This window comes from Genypterus blacodes, unplaced genomic scaffold, assembly GCF_046128005.1.
Source record: "Genypterus blacodes isolate CSIRO-AG114 ecotype Tasmania unplaced genomic scaffold, CSIRO-AGI_Gbla_v1 ptg000525l_1, whole genome shotgun sequence".
Taxonomy (NCBI): Eukaryota; Metazoa; Chordata; class Actinopteri; order Ophidiiformes; family Ophidiidae; genus Genypterus; species Genypterus blacodes.
The window spans coordinates 20983-40324 of NW_027467279.1; the positions used below are offsets into that span (position 1 = coordinate 20983).

Consider the following 19342-nt stretch of genomic DNA (forward strand, 5'->3'; position numbering starts at 1 on the left):
ACAATTGCAACACTTTCAAATCGTTGTCCATTTACACAAAACAATTATTCTAATTTAATCTACAGACATCCAACAAGACACAATAAACACGTGGTTGTTTATTGTGAGTAACATCGAGTAGAAAGACATCCTTGACATTATCGATTAGTAATAGTGACGATGATGACAGTGAAAAATAACATCCTGAGACCCTGACAATTATTTTGTTTCCATTTTTAATTTAGGATTTGTGGAATCTAATAAATAAACATAAGTACAATAACAAAGTGTGTGATCATACATGTACTACATATGAACACAAAGAGTATACACATTTCTTCCTCTTTGCTATGTTTTTCTAGCGACCAAAAGTGGTACTTATACCACTTGGGGGCAGCGAGAAAATGTCCAGACATGAGGACAGGTTGTAAAGCACAATGATGTATAGGGTGTAGGGAAGGAAAAATGTAATGTCCACATATGAGGACACTGTGTCTCAGGAGATTAAATTGACATGTACATTGTCAGAAAATAGTCCAACAGTATTTGCAGCAAATAATCGCTCCATGCTGCATAATTTTAAATTTTTTCAAAATCGTGCATTTCCATTTCTGTTTCCATTTCCTGTTAGAGTCTGATGTGTGCGCACATGCAGCCGTCTATCTGGGGGGTATTTCACATGTGCATGTCAGTGACTGAGTGGTGGAGTGTGACCCCTGACCTGCTGCTATGGTCCACTGTTTGGTCACTGATGGTTCCAGCTGAGGACTTAATGTGACAGACCTCTGCTGATGAGGTGGTTGTGTTCCAAAAACCCGAAGATGCTGAACTTGCTCTCTTACTTATCAACACTGTGTGAATGCAGCAGAAGCCAGGATCAATCACGTCTTCTCAGAGAGCTGCTGGTACCAGTTGGAAGCCACTTTCTCACCCAATTACTGATGGTGTCCCAGCACTGGTGCAACAGCTTTGATGTTCTTTTAGCCACAGGACAGAATTTTTGCCTCAGATAAGGAACATGGGTCTTAATCTGTTTCTGCAGCTGGAACATCACTTTCTCCTTTCCTTTCTGAAGAGCGTCAGTCAGCTGCCTGAGCGAGTCCATCACCTTCTTCTTTGCCTCAGACTTTCTCTTGCTGTAAGATGTTATCTCCATCTTGGTCTCGCGGACATTTATCACTGTATGCACCATTTGTCTCAGTTCCTCAATCTCTGCTTTCAGCGCATCATTCTGCTGGCTCAGCGCCTCCATCCTCATCTCAAATTTGTGGGCCATGACCTTGAGGGCCACACGCTGCTCCTTAGAACAAGGAACTGTGTCCTTCTGGAGATTCCTCTGGGGTTCCTGAAGAGGATTCTCCATGCAGCCCTCGGTTTGTATCTCCATCAACATTAACATAAACATGAACAAGAGTTTGATCTTTGTGTTCCAGCTCTTCATAACGGATTCCACACAATAATGACTCTAAACTTACAAACTATATGAAGACTTTGGTTCTGAAATGCGATGACATCATGGAGCGATACATACATAATCTAATTGAAACAATGAATCAATGACATCTTGATATTATAGTAGTCATCTTATCTGAGCCTGATTGACATTATCAGCTTTAAGTGCTGAACAAGGTGCATCTGCATGTTAATAAAGCTTCATCTCTTGATTCTACACCCAGTCACTGAAGTCCATAGACATCACGAGGAAAGAGACTAAGTTGAATAAGCTAAATACTTTGCACATGAACAAACTGAGTCTTCTGGTTCATGTACTTATCAGGCCCCTTGTAAACCTCAGGTGTGCTGATTTATGCCCTTCCGACCCCCAAAATGACTTCAATTAAGACCCTGGTGTTTTCTCCTGCTGCTCCTCCCTGTGTCACTAACCACACAATCACAATCACATCTGACCTTTCCTTGAACTTGGGCACTTTCCTAACATTGAAGGTCAAGAAATGTGTTCATTTAAAGAGGGAAAGTCAGGATTCTCCAACTTGCTTGATTGTTTTAAGTCTCAGATAGCTGCAACCAAAGACATCTCTCTGCTCTCTGAAGGAATTCAAACAGCTTCCCCACATACTCTCGCTTCCTTTAATGACGATAGACGTGACTCTGGGCGTGACTTCACATCAGCAAAGTCGTCCTGTAGTCAGAGCTTTTGTTAAGCTGCAACAGGAAAAGGTAAACATTCATTTCTAAACCTTTTATTTGACCTGAACAACAAGCTTGTTAGAGCTCTATCAGGATGAGGTAAGATACATTTCCATGACCTTATCTGTATTAATATGCCAAATATGCAGACCACAATGGTGATAAACATTTCATTTCAGAGATGTAATCAGTTGGCCGTTGTTAAGAAACAGGAAATCTCTTACAGTAGTAAACATTACATGTTACAACATAGACCATAGTGTCGAGTGTGGATTTGGAATCGTCATGAAGTATTGAAAGAAATTGTTTTAATTGTTCTAAGTCCGATAAAAGTACATAATGTATTTATTTGAACTGTAGATTTATTATTTCATAGGCTTTAACAGATAAGAATCACAAAAAGGAACTTTGGCCCTGATAGCAAAATGTGTCACCATAGCAACGTGGTTCAAAGGGCGCATGACAAAATCAATGCTATATGCACCATCAGCTGCTGCATGGGGCCGTGTGGAACAAAGCACAAATCTTAGGCGATACATTTTGAACCAACTGCTCCACATTAATATGTGAATGTTGTAACAGTAAATGTGGTAACATCTTGGTAAAGGAAGTAGTTAGTTCCCTTTGTAGGTCCTCTATTTGACTTGATAGTTGTGACATTGACTGTGTGTTACACTGCCACACAGAATCCTCATCACAGATCACAATCCTCACCGCAGAGCCTTGTAGGTGGACTCATAGATATAATGCTGTCTTTGAGAGCCAGTATAAGGATGCTGGGCGAAAACCCACTGCCCCTGCTGATGTCGACATGAGTCATCAGGGAGCAAAGGACACAATGTTTAACACACACACTCTTAAAATATTACACTGTAAACATGAGGGGACACAGCAGACAGCATTAAGGAATTATACCTAAAATAAAAGCTAGTGTGGTTCGTTTTCTTTCTATAATGGAGGAAAATGAGAGGAAGTTTGTGGAAAAAACTGTAAATACATATTATATTGAAAATATGATAATGTTCTTGTGACAGACAAATATGCATTTGAGATAAAAGTTCAAATGTTTTGTCACACTGTCATGAAAACCCAGGAGCTGAGATGGCCACGCTTACAGAGGAGCTCTGGATCATTCTGGAGGATTTGAAAGAGAAGGAATTCAAGCACATCAAGTGGTTCCTCCAGCAGACCGACATCATGTGCACCATCATGCCAAGCCTTCACGTCTCTCCAGCCATCCCTGTGGCCCGGCTGGAGAAAGCAGACAGGCAGGACACGGTGCTTCAGATGGTGCAGACCTATGGCCCTCCTGGAGCTCTGGAGGTAACCAGGCAGCTTTTGATGAAGATCCCCAGGAATGATCTGGTGCAGCGTTTGCCAAGCGCTGGCTCGGCCCCAAAGGGTAAGTCAACTCTGATACAATATACAGAAAGGTCAAACATCATAGGTGATAAGAGACATTAAAAGAGAACAATGGAATGGGTTTACAACAACATTGTAAATAATCTAAGTTGTGAGCATTTAACCAACGTCAGGACAGTAACGGCCACTGATATGATTTGGGCCCACAACACCTGGTGCGAGCCCCAGCAGTCCAGGCCTATGGCAGCATAACTAGGGGCTGGTCCAAGGCAAGCCTGCTCGGCACTAACTATAAGCTTTATCAAAAAGGAAAGGTTGAGGCATGCTCTTAAACGTAGAGAGGGTGTCTGAGCTCCGGACCGAAGCTGGGGGATACATTCCAGCTACATATGTATGCAAAGTTCCTCACACAAACTTCTTCTCTTTTCTTTGGACTAGAGGGATCAGACACAATCATGGGCAAAAGGATTAATAATTGCTAAACTCTTGTGGCACATCTGAGAGACGTTTATTCACAGGCCATCTTTTCTCTTGTGTAACTTTGATCCATACAGATTTATTGGTGCCAGTACCAAGGCCTCCAAAACCGATCATGTCTTACCAAAGCATCCTCCAATCAAATCTTCAGAACAGGTTCATGTGTGTTCAAGAAGGACTGTCAGACATGGAGGATAAAAAGCTTCTTGATGACATCTACACAGAGCTCTACGTCACAGACGGAGGTGAAGTACATATCAACAGGCAGCATGAGGTCAACCAGATTGAGACGGCATCTAAGAAGCCAGCAGGCACGGAGATAGCCATCAAACTCTGTGATGTCTTCAAGCACCCTTCTGGAAAACACATCCCTATAAGATTGGTGCTGACCAATGGGATTGCAGGAATCGGCAAAACATTCCTTGTTCACAAGTTCATCCTGGACTGGGCTGAGGGAAGAACCAATCAAGATGTGCATCTGACGTTCCCTTTCAGCTTTCGCCAGCTCAACTTACTGAAAGGAGAGAGATTTCGTTTTGCAGAACTCATTCACAAATGTATCAGGGAAACCAAAGACATTCAGGAGGAAACGCTCACTGACATCTTCACAGCTCTGCAGAAATCAGGAAACACAAACTACCACAAGAGTGAATTTAAGCTTCTGTTTGTGTTGGACGGCCTGGATGAGAGCCGTCTTCAGCTAGACTTCACTGCTGAAGAACAGGAGGATGTTGATGTGACAAAGTCAACTGATGTGGAAACACTTCTGATGAACCTCATTAAGGGGAAACTTCTTCCTTCAGCACGTCTCTGGATTACCACACGACCTGCAGCAGCCAGGCAGATTCCTCTGGGTTTGATAGATTCGGTTACAGAGGTGAGAGGGTTCACTGACCTTCAGAAGGAGGAGTACTTCAAGAGACGTTTCAGTGACGAGGAGCTGGCCAACAGAGTGTTCTCCCACATCAGGACATCACGGAGTCTGCACATCATGTGCCACATCCCAGTGTTCTGCTGGATCACTGCTATAGTTCTGGAGGATGTGATGAAGACCAGAGAGGGAGGAGAGCTACCCAAGACCCTGACTGAGATGTACACAGAATTCCTGGTGTTTCAGATCAGACAGACACAGCAGAAATATGGCATTAAGAAAAGCATTCAGTACATTAATTCACTGGCAAAACTGGCTTTTCATCAGCTGGAAAAGGGGAACCCCATCTTCTATGGGAAAGACCTAGAAGAAAGTGGAATTGACTTCACTGAAGCCTCAGTGTACTCAGGAGTGTTCACACAGATCTTTAAGAAGGAACGTGGGCAGAAGAGGGAGAAGAAGAAGATGTTCAGCTTTGTCCATCTGAGTGTTCAGGAGTTTCTGGCTGCTGTTTATGTGGAGCTGTCGCTTGTCAACAATAAAAAGAATGTCCTGGAACAAAAACAACAGAAGTTCCAAACTGTGCAGAAGCTTTTCAGCAAACCCTCTACTGCAGACGTCCACAGAATGGCTGTTGACAAGGCCTTAGAGAGCCCAGACGGACACCTGGACCTGTTCCTCCGCTTCCTGCTGGGACTCTCTCTAGAAACAAATCAGGAAAACCTACGACACCTGCTGAAACGGACAGTGAATAACTCAGAGGCCAATCGAGTGACAGCTGGGTACATCAAAGAGAAGATCAGGGTGAATTCATCCCCAGAGAGAAGCATCAATCTGTTCCACTGCCTGAATGAACTGAATGACCGTTCATTGGTGGAGGAGATCCAACAGTACCTGAGCTCAGGAGATCTCAGTGAAAGATACCTCACTCCTGCTCAGTGGTCAGCTGTGGTCTTCTTCTTGATGACATCAGAAGAACAGCTTGATGAATTTGACCTGAAGACATACTCTGCCTCAGAGGAAGGTCTGAAGAGGCTGCTTCCTGTGTTTCATGCTTCAGTTACATACAGGTGGGTATATATTCACTATACTTACATTTAACATTTTATGGCTGAATATAGACTTTTCAAAGATCTGTTTTCTCTGGTCTTCATCCCTCTTGTCTTTAGCCTGAGTGGTTGTAACCTGTCAGATTTTAGCTGTTCAGCTTTGGCTTCAGTAATCAGGTCTCAGTCCTCTAACCTGAGACAGTTGGACCTTAGCAGCAACAACCCAGACGATAAGGGAGTGGAGCTGCTCTGTGCTGGACTGCAAAGCCCACACTGTGGACTGGAAACTCTCAGGTCAGCTCAGTTTACTGTGGATTTAAAATTACAACTGACCTGGCAGCTGTGTGTATATGTGTGTATCTTAACCTACATAGCCCAGTTTGTCAACCTCCTTTTTTTTTTTTAATTCTTTTTATTCGATTTTTACCCCCAATTTGTCTTCAGGTTGAGTGCTTGTAACCTGTCGGAGAGGACTTGTGAAGCTCTGTCCTCTGTCCTGAGCTCCCCGTCCTCCAGTCTGAGGGAGCTGGACCTGAGCAACAACGACCTGCAGGATTCAGGAGTGAAACTGCTCTCTGCTGGACTGGAGAGTCCACAATGTAGACTGGAGACTCTCAGGTCAGGATTCAATGACTTGATTGATGGATAGCATTTCCATCAGCTTTACATGAAGGTTGAACAATGCACTTTATTTGACTCAATATTAGTTTAATTTATTCTAAAATACATCTATATACCTTTAGTCTGAGTCTGTGCAAGACATCATGGAGGAGTTGTGAAGCTCTGTCCTCTGTCCTGAGCTCCCCGTCCTCCAGTCTGAGGGAGCTGGACCTGAGCAGCAACGACCTGCAGGATTCAGGAGTGAAGCTGCTCTCTGCTGGACTGGAGAGTCCACAATGTAGACTGGAGACCCTCAGGTCAGTTATTCGTTAGTCATTAGGAATTCTACTCTACTATTCTTCTATTTTTCCTTTCAACACCCGGCATGTATATCTCCTTGTGTTCTCTTCTTCATCTGCTACTTCAGGTTATGCGGCAACTCCTTGAAATAACCATGGGATAGAGATTGATAAAAAAACACAGCCTTTTCAGGCTCAAGGGTCATAGGTCAACACTTCCTGAGGCAACAGTGAACATATCTGTATCTTACTAAACTAAGAACTTCATTAAACACGTGTTGGATCATGCTCTGTGGTTCTATGTGGCTCCAGTCTGCAGAACACTAAATATTGACAAAATGCCCCAACTTACCAAAAAAACGCTTGTGTTAGAACTTAGTTCAGATATTTCCCCTGTTGGAATATAACAAATAATGTCAAACACATATAAGTAAATGCAGTAACTGAGGTTAATATATTTACAAGTAACCAAATGGCTGGCTCCGGGAAAGTCTGGAGATGGAGTAATACATACGAGCATTTACAGCTTCTCTCTCCAGGAGGGCTAGATAACACATATCTGCCAATAGGTGAAGAGGTCACTGTATCGCTTTATCAGAGCTTCAAGCATCTGTGGTCAGGAAGAAGGAAGAGAGGGGGTTTGCATGGACGGGCAGTCAGGGGGAGCTTCTTCAGATCAAAGGGCTAATTACACTATACTGTTGTTCTTTAATTTACACAAGGAGAATTCTACTTTCCCCCACAGACAGCTGTTCATCCCTCAGATTTGAATCTTAGCGCTGCCCCGCCTCTCAGGGCTCGAAGCTGGCTGACCAATAGATAACAGTTAAACTACAGTGTCATCAGTGAATTGATGACGCCTTGTGTTTGCGGCATAAATGCAATTGTACGTGGAAACTCACGGCCTGACCCAGGACACAAGGACGGGGGCAGGACGAGCGCTCTTCAATGTCTTATTCCAGTAAAAACCCATCTGAGAATTTCAGTTCATCTTTGCCTCATCATTCACCACCAAAACAACGAACACCACCAGAAAGGTCCTTTTTTCAATACCCCTCAACTTCCCTTTAACTGTAGCTTCTCTGTTTCAGGTTATCAGGCTGTCAGGTCACAGAGGAGGGCTGTGCTGCTCTGGCCTCAGCTCTGAGCTCCAACCCCTCCCACCTGAGAGAGCTGGACCTGAGCTACAACCATCCAGGAGAGTCTGGAGTGATGCTGCTCTCTGCTGGACTGGAGGATCCAAACTGGAAGCTAAACCGCCTCAGGTAAGAGGAAAGAACACCAGAGAGCTCACAGGAATTGTTTCAGTGGACCGGCAAGCCGAGGAACATTGTTGATAGTTAGTGTGCAGGAAGTTTACTACACTCAGATACAGACAGAAAACAGCTCTTTATATAACAAAGGTCTTTGTTTTCATTTAGCCGTCTATAATGTTGTTTTCTTCCTTCAGGGTTGAGCACAGTGGACCGTCCCGGCTGTATTCAGGTCTGAATAAGTGTGAGTGTATTCATTCATGTTATTATTATTGTTTTAATATGATTTGTTTCTAGCAGCAATAGTTCAAAGACAAAAGTCTTTACTGTTTAGTCTTTATGCTATTAAAACCAGGATTTATCCATCCCACCTTTAACATGGAAGAATGTAATTGAGCAGTCAAGCTTGATTCCCAGTGGAACATTTGGGAAACATCCACCTTGTCTGAAGTATCTGACACATTTATTCTAAACTGAACATGTTTTCTCCATCAGACGCCTGTGAACTCACACTGGACCCAAACACAGCACACAGAAGCCTCAGGCTGCTTGATGGAAACAGAACGGTAACACGGGCGAAGGAGCAGCCGTATTCCCATCACCCCGACAGATTTGCTACCCAGGTGCTATCTGAGGAGGCGCTTACTGGTCGCTGTTACTTTGAGGTCAAGTGGGACGGAAGGATCCTCATAGCACTGAGTACCATAGACATCAGCAGGAGGGGAGAAGTTGCTGAGTGCAGTTTTGGATGGAACGAGAATACCTGGAGCCTGGAATGCGCAAGTGATGGTTTCGATGCCTCGCACAATAAAAGTGCGGTAGGCATATGTTATCACCCCTTGGACACATCTAGAGTTGCAGTGTACCTGGACTGTCCTGGTGGCTCTCTGTCCTTCTACAGAATGTCCTCAAACAGTGAAAAAAACATTCACCTCCACACCTTCTACTCAACGTTCGCCGAACCTCTCTACCTTGGATTCTGGATCGGTTGGGAATGCACAGCAACCCTTCTGCCAAGTGCTTAGACTGAGAGATCACTGGATCGTTGCTAAGACATGTTATAATCTTCTTGTAAAGAAGGCCTTCAGAGCAGCCCCCCGCCCCCACCTTGGCTCCTCAGACCACCTCTCTGTTATGCTAATTCCTGCATACCAGCCCCTGCTCACCAGAGAAAAACCTACTGTGAAGAAGGTGAGAGTGTGGCCTGAAGGTGCTTTGTCTATGCTAGGACTGTTTTGAGTGCACTGAATGGAGCATATTCAAAGAGGCTGCAACAGACAATCAGCACACCAACGTGGAGGAGTACGCTGCATCTGTGTCGGACTACATCAGCTGGTGCATGGAGGAAGTGACGGTAATTAAAACAATAGCCACACTGGCCAACCAGAAACCTTGGATGACCAAAGAGGTGCGAGCAAGACTGAGGGAGCGCAATGCTGCGTTCAAATCTGGTGATGCGGTGGCTCTCAGATCAGCGAGGGCCAACCTAGACCGTGCCATCAGAGTAGCAAAGCGAGCCCACAGCCGGAAAATCCAAAGTTTCTTCCAGGACTCCAGCAACACCAGACAACTATGGCAGGGCATCCAGACTGTCACAGACTACAAAACCACACCCCCATCCTGCCAAAATGACACGAGCTTCCTCAATGAGCTCAACAACTTCTTCGGAAGATTTGAAGAGCTGAACAACACCCTCGCGAGAAACAACTCCCCACCCGACGAACAGGCACTCAGGCTCGAAACCACAGCTGTGCGGAGAGCTCTGAGGAAGGTTAATGCACGGAAAGCTGCAGGCCCTGACAACATTCCAGGTCGGCTGATCAAGGAATGCTCAGACCAGCTGGCCCACGTGCTTACGGACATCTACAACACCTCACTGAACCAGGCCATCGTCCCCCGGCGTTTCAAGTCTGCCATAATCACCCCAATACCAAAAAATTTAAAGATACTTATAAAGAAAATGTAATATTGAGATAGAAAATTCATCCAAACTACATGTCTGACATTGTTTACTTTTAAGTTGGAACATTTTTAAATAATGAAGCAAAGATGGCAGAGAAACATAAAGGCCTTCCAGCCTGTGTGAAGGTGTGTGAGACTCGTAGCCTTCTCTTCAGCAGCCTCTGTTTACTTGTTACCCACTACGTTTGTTGACAGAAAGGTAGTTGCAGTCATGTGATCAGCTTGGATCTACTTTATGTTGTTCTTCTACTATTTGTCCTCACGACGCCCTGCATGTTTATCTGCACAACATCCTATCAGCTCCTTCACATCACACACGCTGCAGACTGATGAGAGAAGTCACTATAGGATAGATCCATGACAACATACAGATGGTTGAGGGTTAAAGGTCAGAGTAACTATATGATAGAGAGCCATGACAACATATAGAGGTTTCAGGGTCACCCACTGATCCTAAAGCGGAGCCAGAGTGAGCTGTACCCATGGCTCTCCCTCTGTCGCCCTGATCTGTGTACACACCCGCCATCATATAGTCTTTAAACCAAGGAAATAGCTCCAGATCATTACAAATGAGTGAACCCATAACCAGAAGGTATGACTGGAGACATGACTAGGCTCTGCTTCATCTGTGTAAAGTCCAACACTGATACTGATTCACTGCTGGCTCGTATTTAAAATAAGTAAAGCATCAAGCTGCTCTGCCAAGAACTTGTCTTATTCAAACAGACATTCTATTTGTGTCAGGCAGGTCGCCCGGCTGGCTCATGGTTGATACTGAACTGGTCTTCACTAGATTTGTGTACATTGGCGGTTGCCTAGGAGATCAAAGAGATAATCCTTAACTTTTCCTGTTTAAAAGAGATTAGAATTAAACTCAAAGTTTAAAGTCATAAAGCATGCCAGTAAGAGTGTTTTTGCAGAGGCTGCCCAGCAGGGGGCAGCACAGACTTTGCCAGACTGCAGACATATTATAGAACAAACAAACAAAATAATACGGTTTGTATCTCCATCAACATTAACATAAACATGAACAAGAGTTTGATCTTTGTGTTCCAGCTCTTCATAACGGATTCCACACAATAATTACTCTAAACTTACAAACTATATGAAGACTTGGGTTCTGAAATGTGGTGACATCATGGAGCGATACATACATAATCTAATTGAAACAATGAATCAATGACATCTTGATATTATAGTAGTGATCTTATCTGAGCCTGATTGACATTATCAGCTTTAAGTGCTGAACAAGGTGCATCTGCATGTTAATAAAGCTTCATCTCTTGATTCTACACCCAGTCACTGAAGTCCATAGACATCATGAGGAAAGAGACTAAGTTGAATAAGCTAAATACTTTGCACATGAACAAACTGAGTCTTCTGGTTCATGTACTTATCAGGCCCCTTGTAAACCTCAGGTGTGCTGATTTATGCCCTTCCGACCCCCAAAAGGACTTCAATTAAGACGCTGGTGTTTTCTCCTGCTGCTCCTCCCTGTGTCACTAACCACACAATCACAATCACATCTGACCTTTCCTTCAACTTAGGCGCTTTCCTAACACTAAAAGTCAAGAAATGTGTTCATTTAAAGAGGGAAAGTCAGGATTCTCCAACTTGCTTGATTGAGTCTCAGATAGCTGCAACCAAAGACATCTCTCTGCTCTCTGAAGGAATTCAAACAGCTTCCCCACATACTCTCGCTTCCTTTAATGACGATAGACGTGACTCTGGGCGTGACTTCCCATCAGCAAAGTCGTCCTGTAGTCAGAGCTTTCGTTAAGCTGCACCTGGAAAAGGTAAACATTCATTTCTAAACCTTTTATTTGAACCAAACAACAAGCTTGGTAGAGATCTATCAGGATGAGGTAAGATACATTTCCATGACCTTATCTGTATTAATATGCCAAATATGCAGACCACAATGGTGATAAACATTTCATTATAGAGATGTAATCAGTTGGCCGTTGTTAAGAAACAGGAAATCTCTTACAGTAGTAAACATTACATGTTACAACATAGACCATAGTGTCGAGTGTGGATTTGGAATCGTCATGAAGTTTTGAAAGAAATTGTTATAAGTTATATGTTATATTGTTATATGTTATAACCATAGCAACGTGGTTCAAAGGGCGCATGACAAAATCAATGCTATATGCACCATCAGCTGCTGCATGGGGCCGTGTGGAACAAAGCACAAATCTCAGGCGATACATTTTGAACCAACTGCTCCACATTAATATGTGAATGTTGTAACAGTAAATGTGGTAACATCTTGGTAAAGGAAGTAGTTAGTTCCCTTTGTAGGTCCTCTATTTGACTTGATAGTTGTGACATTGACTGTGTGTTACACTGCCACACAGAATCCTCATCACAGATCACAATCCTCACCGCAGAGCCTTGTAGGTGGACTCATAGATATAATGCTGTCTTTGAGAGCCAGTATAAGGATGCTGGGCGAAAACCCACTGCCCCTGCTGATGTCGACATGAGTCATCAGGGAGCAAAGGACACAATGTTTAACACACACACTCTTAAAATATTACACTGTAAACATGAGGGGACACAGCAGACAGCATTAAGGAATTATACCTAAAATAAAAGCTAGTGTGGTTCGTTTTTTTTTCTATAATGGAGGAAAATGAGAGGAAGTTTGTGGAAAAAACTGTAAATACATATTATATTGAAAATATGATAATGATCTTGTGACAGACAAATATGCATTTGAGATAAAAGTTCAAATGTTATGTCACACTGTCATGAAAACCCAGGAGCTGAGATGGCCACGCTTACAGAGGAGCTCTGGATCATTCTGGAGGATTTGAAAGAGGAGGAATTCAAGCACATCAAGTGGTTCCTCCAGCAGACCGACATCATGTGCACCATCATGCCAAGCCTTCACGTCTCTCCAGCCATCCCTGTGGCCCGGCTGCAGAGAGCAGACAGGCAGGACACGGTGCTTCAGATGGTGCAGACCTATGGCCCTCCTGGAGCTCTGGAGGTAACCAGGCAGCTTTTGATGAAGATCACCAGGAATGATCTGGTGCAGCGTTTGCCAAGCGCTGGCTCGGCCCCAAAGGGTAAGTCAACTCTGATACAATATACAGAAAGGTCAAACATCATAGGTGATAAGAGACATTAAAAGAGAACAATGGAATGGGTTTACAACAACATTGTAAATAATCTAAGTTGTGAGCATTTAACCAACGTCAGGACAGTAACGGCCACTGATATGATTTGGGCCCACAACACCTGGTGCAAGCCCCAGCAGTCCAGGCCTATGGCAGCATAACTAGGGGCTGGTCCAAGGCAAGCCTGCTCGGCACTAACTATAAGCTTTATCAAAAAGGAAAGGTTGAGGCATGCTCTTAAACGTAGAGAGGGTGTCTGAGCTCCGGACCGAAGCTGGGGGATACATTCCAGCTACATATGTATGCAAAGTTCCTCACACAAACTTCTTCTCTTTTCTTTGGACTAGAGGGATCAGACACAATCATGGGCAAAAGGATTAATAATTGCTAAACTCTTGTGGCACATCTGAGAGACGTTTATTCACAGGCCATCTTTTCTCTTGTGTAACTTTGATCCATACAGATTTATTGGTGCCAGTACCAAGGCCTCCAAAACCGATCATGTCTTACCAAAGCATCCTCCAATCAAATCTTCAGAACAGGTTCATGTGTGTTCAAGAAGGACTGTCAGACATGGAGGATAAAAAGCTTCTTGATGACATCTACACAGAGCTCTACGTCACAGACGGAGGTGAAGTACATATCAACAGGCAGCATGAGGTCAACCAGATTGAGACGGCATCTAAGAAGCCAGCAGGCACGGAGATAGCCATCAAACTCTGTGATGTCTTCAAGCACCCTTCTGGAAAACACATCCCTATAAGATTGGTGCTGACCAATGGGATTGCAGGAATCGGCAAAACATTCCTTGTTCACAAGTTCATCCTGGACTGGGCTGAGGGAAGAACCAATCAAGATGTGCATCTGACGTTCCCTTTCAGCTTTCGCCAGCTCAACTTACTGAAAGGAGAGAGATTTCGTTTTGCAGAACTCATTCACAAATGTATCAGGGAAACCAAAGACATTCAGGAGGAAACGCTCACTGACATCTTCACAGCTCTGCAGAAATCAGGAAACACAAACTACCACAAGAGTGAATTTAAGCTTCTGTTTGTGTTGGACGGCCTGGATGAGAGCCGTCTTCAGCTAGACTTCACTGCTGAAGAACAGGAGGATGTTGATGTGACAAAGTCAACTGACGTGGAAACACTTCTGATGAACCTCATTAAGGGGAAACTTCTTCCTTCAGCACGTCTCTGGATTACCACACGACCTGCAGCAGCCAGGCAGATTCCTCTGGGTTTGATAGATTCGGTTACAGAGGTGAGAGGGTTCACTGACCTTCAGAAGGAGGAGTACTTCAAGAGACGTTTCAGTGACGAGGAGCTGGCCAACAGAATGTTCTCCCACATCAGGACATCACGGAGTCTGCACATCATGTGCCACATCCCAGTGTTCTGCTGGATCACTGCTACAGTTCTGGAGGATGTGATGAAGACCAGAGAGGGAGGAGAGCTACCCAAGACCCTGACTGAGATGTACACAGAATTCCTGGTGTTTCAGATCAGACAGACACAGCAGAAATATGGCATTAAGAAAAGCATTCAGTACATTAATTCACTTGCAAAACTGGCTTTTCATCAGCTGGAAAAGGGGAACCCCATCTTCTATGAGAAAGACCTAGAAGAAAGTGGAATTGACTTCACTGAAGCCTCAGTGTACTCAGGAGTGTTCACACAGATCTTTAAGAAGGAACGTGGGCAGAAGAGGGAGAAGAAGAAGATGTTCAGCTTTGTCCATCTGAGTGTTCAGGAGTTTCTGGCTGCTGTTTATGTGGAGCTGTCGCTTGTCAACAATAAAAAGAACGTCCTGGAACAAAAACAACAGAAGTTCCAAACTGTGCAGAAGCTTTTCAGCAAACCCTCTACTGCAGACGTCCACAGAATGGCTGTTGACAAGGCCTTAGAGAGCCCAGACGGACACCTGGACCTGTTCCTCCGCTTCCTGCTGGGACTCTCTCTAGAAACAAATCAGGAAAACCTACGACACCTGCTGAAACGGACAGTGAATAACTCAGAGGCCAATCGAGTGACAGCTGGGTACATCAAAGAGAAGATCAGGGTGAATTCATCCCCAGAGAGAAGCATCAATCTGTTCCACTGCCTGAATGAACTGAATGATCGTACATTGGTGGAGGAGATCCAACAGTACCTGAGCTCAGGAGGTCTCAGTAAAAGATACCTCACTCCTGCTCAGTGGTCAGCTGTGGTCTTCTTCCTGATGACATCAGAAGAACAGCTTGATGAGTTTGACCTGAAGAAATACTCCACGCCACAGAGGAAGGTCTGAAGAGGCTGCTTCCTGTGTTTCAGGCTTCAGTTACATACAGGTGGGTATATATTCACTATACTTAGTTAACATTTTATGGCTGAATATAGACTTTTCAAAGATCTGTTTTCTCTGGTCTTCATCCCTCTTGTCTTTAGCCTGAGTGGTTGTAGCCTGTCAGATGTTAGCTGTTCAGCTTTGGCTTCAGTAATCAGGTCTCAGTCCTCTAACCTGAGACAGTTGGACCTTAGCAGCAACAACCCAGACGATAAGGGAGTGGAGCTGCTCTGTGCTGGACTGCAAAGCCCACACTGTGGACTGGAAACTCTCAGGTCAGCTCAGTTTACTGTGGATTTAAAATTACAACTGACCTGGCAGCTGTGTGTATATGTGTGTATCTTAACCTACATAGCCCAGTTTGTCAACCTCCTTTTTTTTTTTTAATTCTTTTTATTCGATTTTTACCCCCAATTTGTCTTCAGGTTGAGTGCTTGTAACCTGTCGGAGAGGACTTGTGAAGCTCTGTCCTCTGTCCTGAGCTCCCCGTCCTCCAGTCTGAGGGAGCTGGACCTGAGCAACAACGACCTGCAGGATTCAGGAGTGAAACTGCTCTCTGCTGGACTGGAGAGTCCACAATGTAGACTGGAGACTCTCAGGTCAGGATTCAATGACTTGATTGATGGATAGCATTTCCATCAGCTTTACATGAAGGTTGAACAATGCACTTTATTTGACTCAATATTAGTTTAATTTATTCTAAAATACATCTATATACCTTTAGTCTGAGTCTGTGCAAGACATCATGGAGGAGTTGTGAAGCTCTGTCCTCTGTCCTGAGCTCCCCGTCCTCCAGTCTGAGGGAGCTGGACCTGAGCAGCAACGACCTGCAGGATTCAGGAGTGAAGCTGCTCTCTGCTGGACTGGAGAGTCCACAATGTAGACTGGAGACCCTCAGGTCAGTTATTCGTTAGTCATTAGGAATTCTACTCTACTATTCTTCTATTTTTCCTTTCAACACCCGGCATGTATATCTCCTTGTGTTCTCTTCTTCATCTGCTACTTCAGGTTATGCGGCAACTCCTTGAAATAACCATGGGATAGAGATTGATAAAAAAACACAGCCTTTTCAGGCTCAAGGGTCATAGGTCAACACTTCCTGAGGCAACAGTGAACATATCTGTATCTTACTAAACTAAGAACTTCATTAAACACGTGTTGGATCATGCTCTGTGGTTCTATGTGGCTCCAGTCTGCAGAACACTAAATATTGACAAAATGCCCCAACTTACCAAAAAAACGCTTGTGTTAGAACTTAGTTCAGATATTTCCCCTGTTGGAATATAACAAATAATGTCAAACACATATAAGTAAATGCAGTAACTGAGGTTAATATATTTACAAGTAACCAAATGGCTGGCTCCGGGAAAGTCTGGAGATGGAGTAATACATACGAGCATTTACAGCTTCTCTCTCCAGGAGGGCTAGATAACACATATCTGCCAATAGGTGAAGAGGTCACTGTATCGCTTTATCAGAGCTTCAAGCATCTGTGGTCAGGAAGAAGGAAGAGAGGGGGTTTGCATGGACGGGCAGTCAGGGGGAGCTTCTTCAGATCAAAGGGCTAATTACACTATACTGTTGTTCTTTAATTTACACAAGGAGAATTCTACTTTCCCCCACAGACAGCTGTTCATCCCTCAGATTTGAATCTTAGCGCTGCCCCGCCTCTCAGGGCTCGAAGCTGGCTGACCAATAGATAACAGTTAAACTACAGTGTCATCAGTGAATTGATGACGCCTTGTGTTTGCGGCATAAATGCAATTGTACGTGGAAACTCACGGCCTGACCCAGGACACAAGGACGGGGGCAGGACGAGCGCTCTTCAATGTCTTATTCCAGTAAAAACCCATCTGAGAATTTCAGTTCATCTTTGCCTCATCATTCACCACCAAAACAACGAACACCACCAGAAAGGTCCTTTTTTCAATACCCCTCAACTTCCCTTTAACTGTAGCTTCTCTGTTTCAGGTTATCAGGCTGTCAGGTCACAGAGGAGGGCTGTGCTGCTCTGGCCTCAGCTCTGAGCTCCAACCCCTCCCACCTGAGAGAGCTGGACCTGAGCTACAACCATCCAGGAGAGTCTGGAGTGATGCTGCTCTCTGCTGGACTGGAGGATCCAAACTGGAAGCTAAACCGCCTCAGGTAAGAGGAAAGAACACCAGAGAGCTCACAGGAATTGTTTCAGTGGACCGGCAAGCCGAGGAACATTGTTGATAGTTAGTGTGCAGGAAGTTTACTACACTCAGATACAGACAGAAAACAGCTCTTTATATAACAAAGGTCTTTGTTTTCATTTAGCCGTCTATAATGTTGTTTTCTTCCTTCAGGGTTGAGCACAGTGGACCGTCCCGGCTGTATTCAGGTCTGAATAAGTGTGAGTGTATTCATTCATGTTATTATTATTGTTTTAATATGATTTGTTTCTAGCAGCAATAGTTCAAAGACAAAAGGCTTTACTGTTTAGTCTTTATGCTATTAAAACCAGGATTTATCCATCCCACCTTTAACATGGAAGAATGTAATTGAGCAGTCAAGCTTGATTCCCAGTGGAACATTTGGGAAACATCCACCTTGTCTGAAGTATCTGACACATTTATTCTAAACTGAACATGTTTTCTCCATCAGACGCCTGTGAACTCACACTGGACCCAAACACAGCACACAGAAGCCTCAGGCTGCTTGATGGAAACAGAACGGTAACACGGGCGAAGGAGCAGCCGTATTCCCATCACCCCGACAGATTTGCTACCCAGGTGCTATCTGAGGAGGCGCTTACTGGTCGCTGTTACTTTGAGGTCAAGTGGGACGGAAGGATCCTCATAGCACTGAGTACCATAGACATCAGCAGGAGGGGAGAAGTTGCTGACTGCAGTTTTGGATGGAACGAAAAATCCTGGAGCCTGGAATGCACAAGTGATGTTTTTTTTGCTTGGCACAATAAAAGTCCGGTAGACATATGTTATCACCCCGTGGACACATCTAGAGTTGCAGTGTACCTGGACTGTCCTGGTGGCTCTCTGTCCTTCTACATGATGTCCTCAAACAGTGAAGAAAACATTCACCTCCACACCTTCTACTCAACGTTCACCAAACCTCTCTACCTTGCATTCTGTATCGGTTGGGAATGCACAGCAACCCTTCTGCCAAGTGCTTAGACTGAGAGATCACTGGATCGTTGCTAACTCATGTTATAATCTTCTTGTAAAGAAGGCCTTCAGAGCAGCCCCCCGCCCCCACCTTGGCTCCTCAGACCACCTCTCTGTTATACTAATTCCTGCATACCAGCCCCTGCTCACCAGAGAAAAACCTACTGTGAAGAAGGTGAGAGTGTGGCCTGAAGGTGCTATGTCTGCACTGCAGGACTGTTTTGAGTGCACTGAATGGAGCATATTCAAAGAGGCTGCAACAGACAATCAGCACACCAACGTGGAGGAGTACGCTGCATCTGTGTCGGACTACATCAGCTGGTGCATGGAGGAAGTGACGGTAATTAAAACAATAGTCACACTGGCCAACCAGAAACCTTGGATGACCAAAGAGGTGCGAGCAAGACTGAGGGAGCGCAATGCTGCGTTCAAATCTGGTGATGCGGTGGCTCTCAGATCAGCGAGGGCCAACCTAGACCGTGCCATCAGAGTAGCAAAGCGAGCCCACAGCCGGAAAATCCAAAGTTTCTTCCAGGACTCCAGCAACACCAGACAACTATGGCAGGGCATCCAGACTGTCACAGACTACAAAACCACACCCCCATCCTGCCAAAATGACACGAGCTTCCTCAATGAGCTCAACAACTTCTTCGGAAGATTTGAAGAGCTGAACAACACCCTCGCGAGAAACAACTCCCCACCCGACGAACAGGCACTCAGGCTCGAAACCACAGCTGTGC

At 44.5% G+C, this 19342-nt stretch overlaps 2 protein-coding genes across 2 annotated transcripts; both read left to right on the forward strand.

Annotated features, from left to right (window-relative positions):
• The first annotated feature begins 2142 nt into the window (after positions 1-2142).
• On the forward strand, positions 2143-10004 carry LOC142990395 (NACHT, LRR and PYD domains-containing protein 3-like). The gene is made up of 10 exons (XM_076140180.1): positions 2143-2226; positions 3221-3529; positions 4044-5907; positions 6007-6180; positions 6331-6504; positions 6630-6803; positions 7877-8050; positions 8236-8282; positions 8534-9039; positions 9267-10004. The coding sequence occupies exons 2-10, from the start codon at positions 3229-3231 to the stop codon at positions 10002-10004; spliced, it is 4152 nt and encodes a 1383-aa protein (XP_075996295.1). The 5' UTR covers positions 2143-2226; positions 3221-3228.
• Positions 10005-12776: 2772 nt separating this feature from the next.
• LOC142990397 (NACHT, LRR and PYD domains-containing protein 3-like) lies at positions 12777-18686 on the forward strand. The gene is given in 9 exon segments (XM_076140181.1): positions 12777-13077; positions 13592-15396; positions 15399-15457; positions 15555-15728; positions 15879-16052; positions 16178-16351; positions 17425-17598; positions 17784-17830; positions 18082-18686. Coding segments are annotated over 9 exon segments (3438 nt in total). The 3' UTR covers positions 18612-18686.
• The last annotated feature ends 656 nt before the right edge of the window (positions 18687-19342 follow it).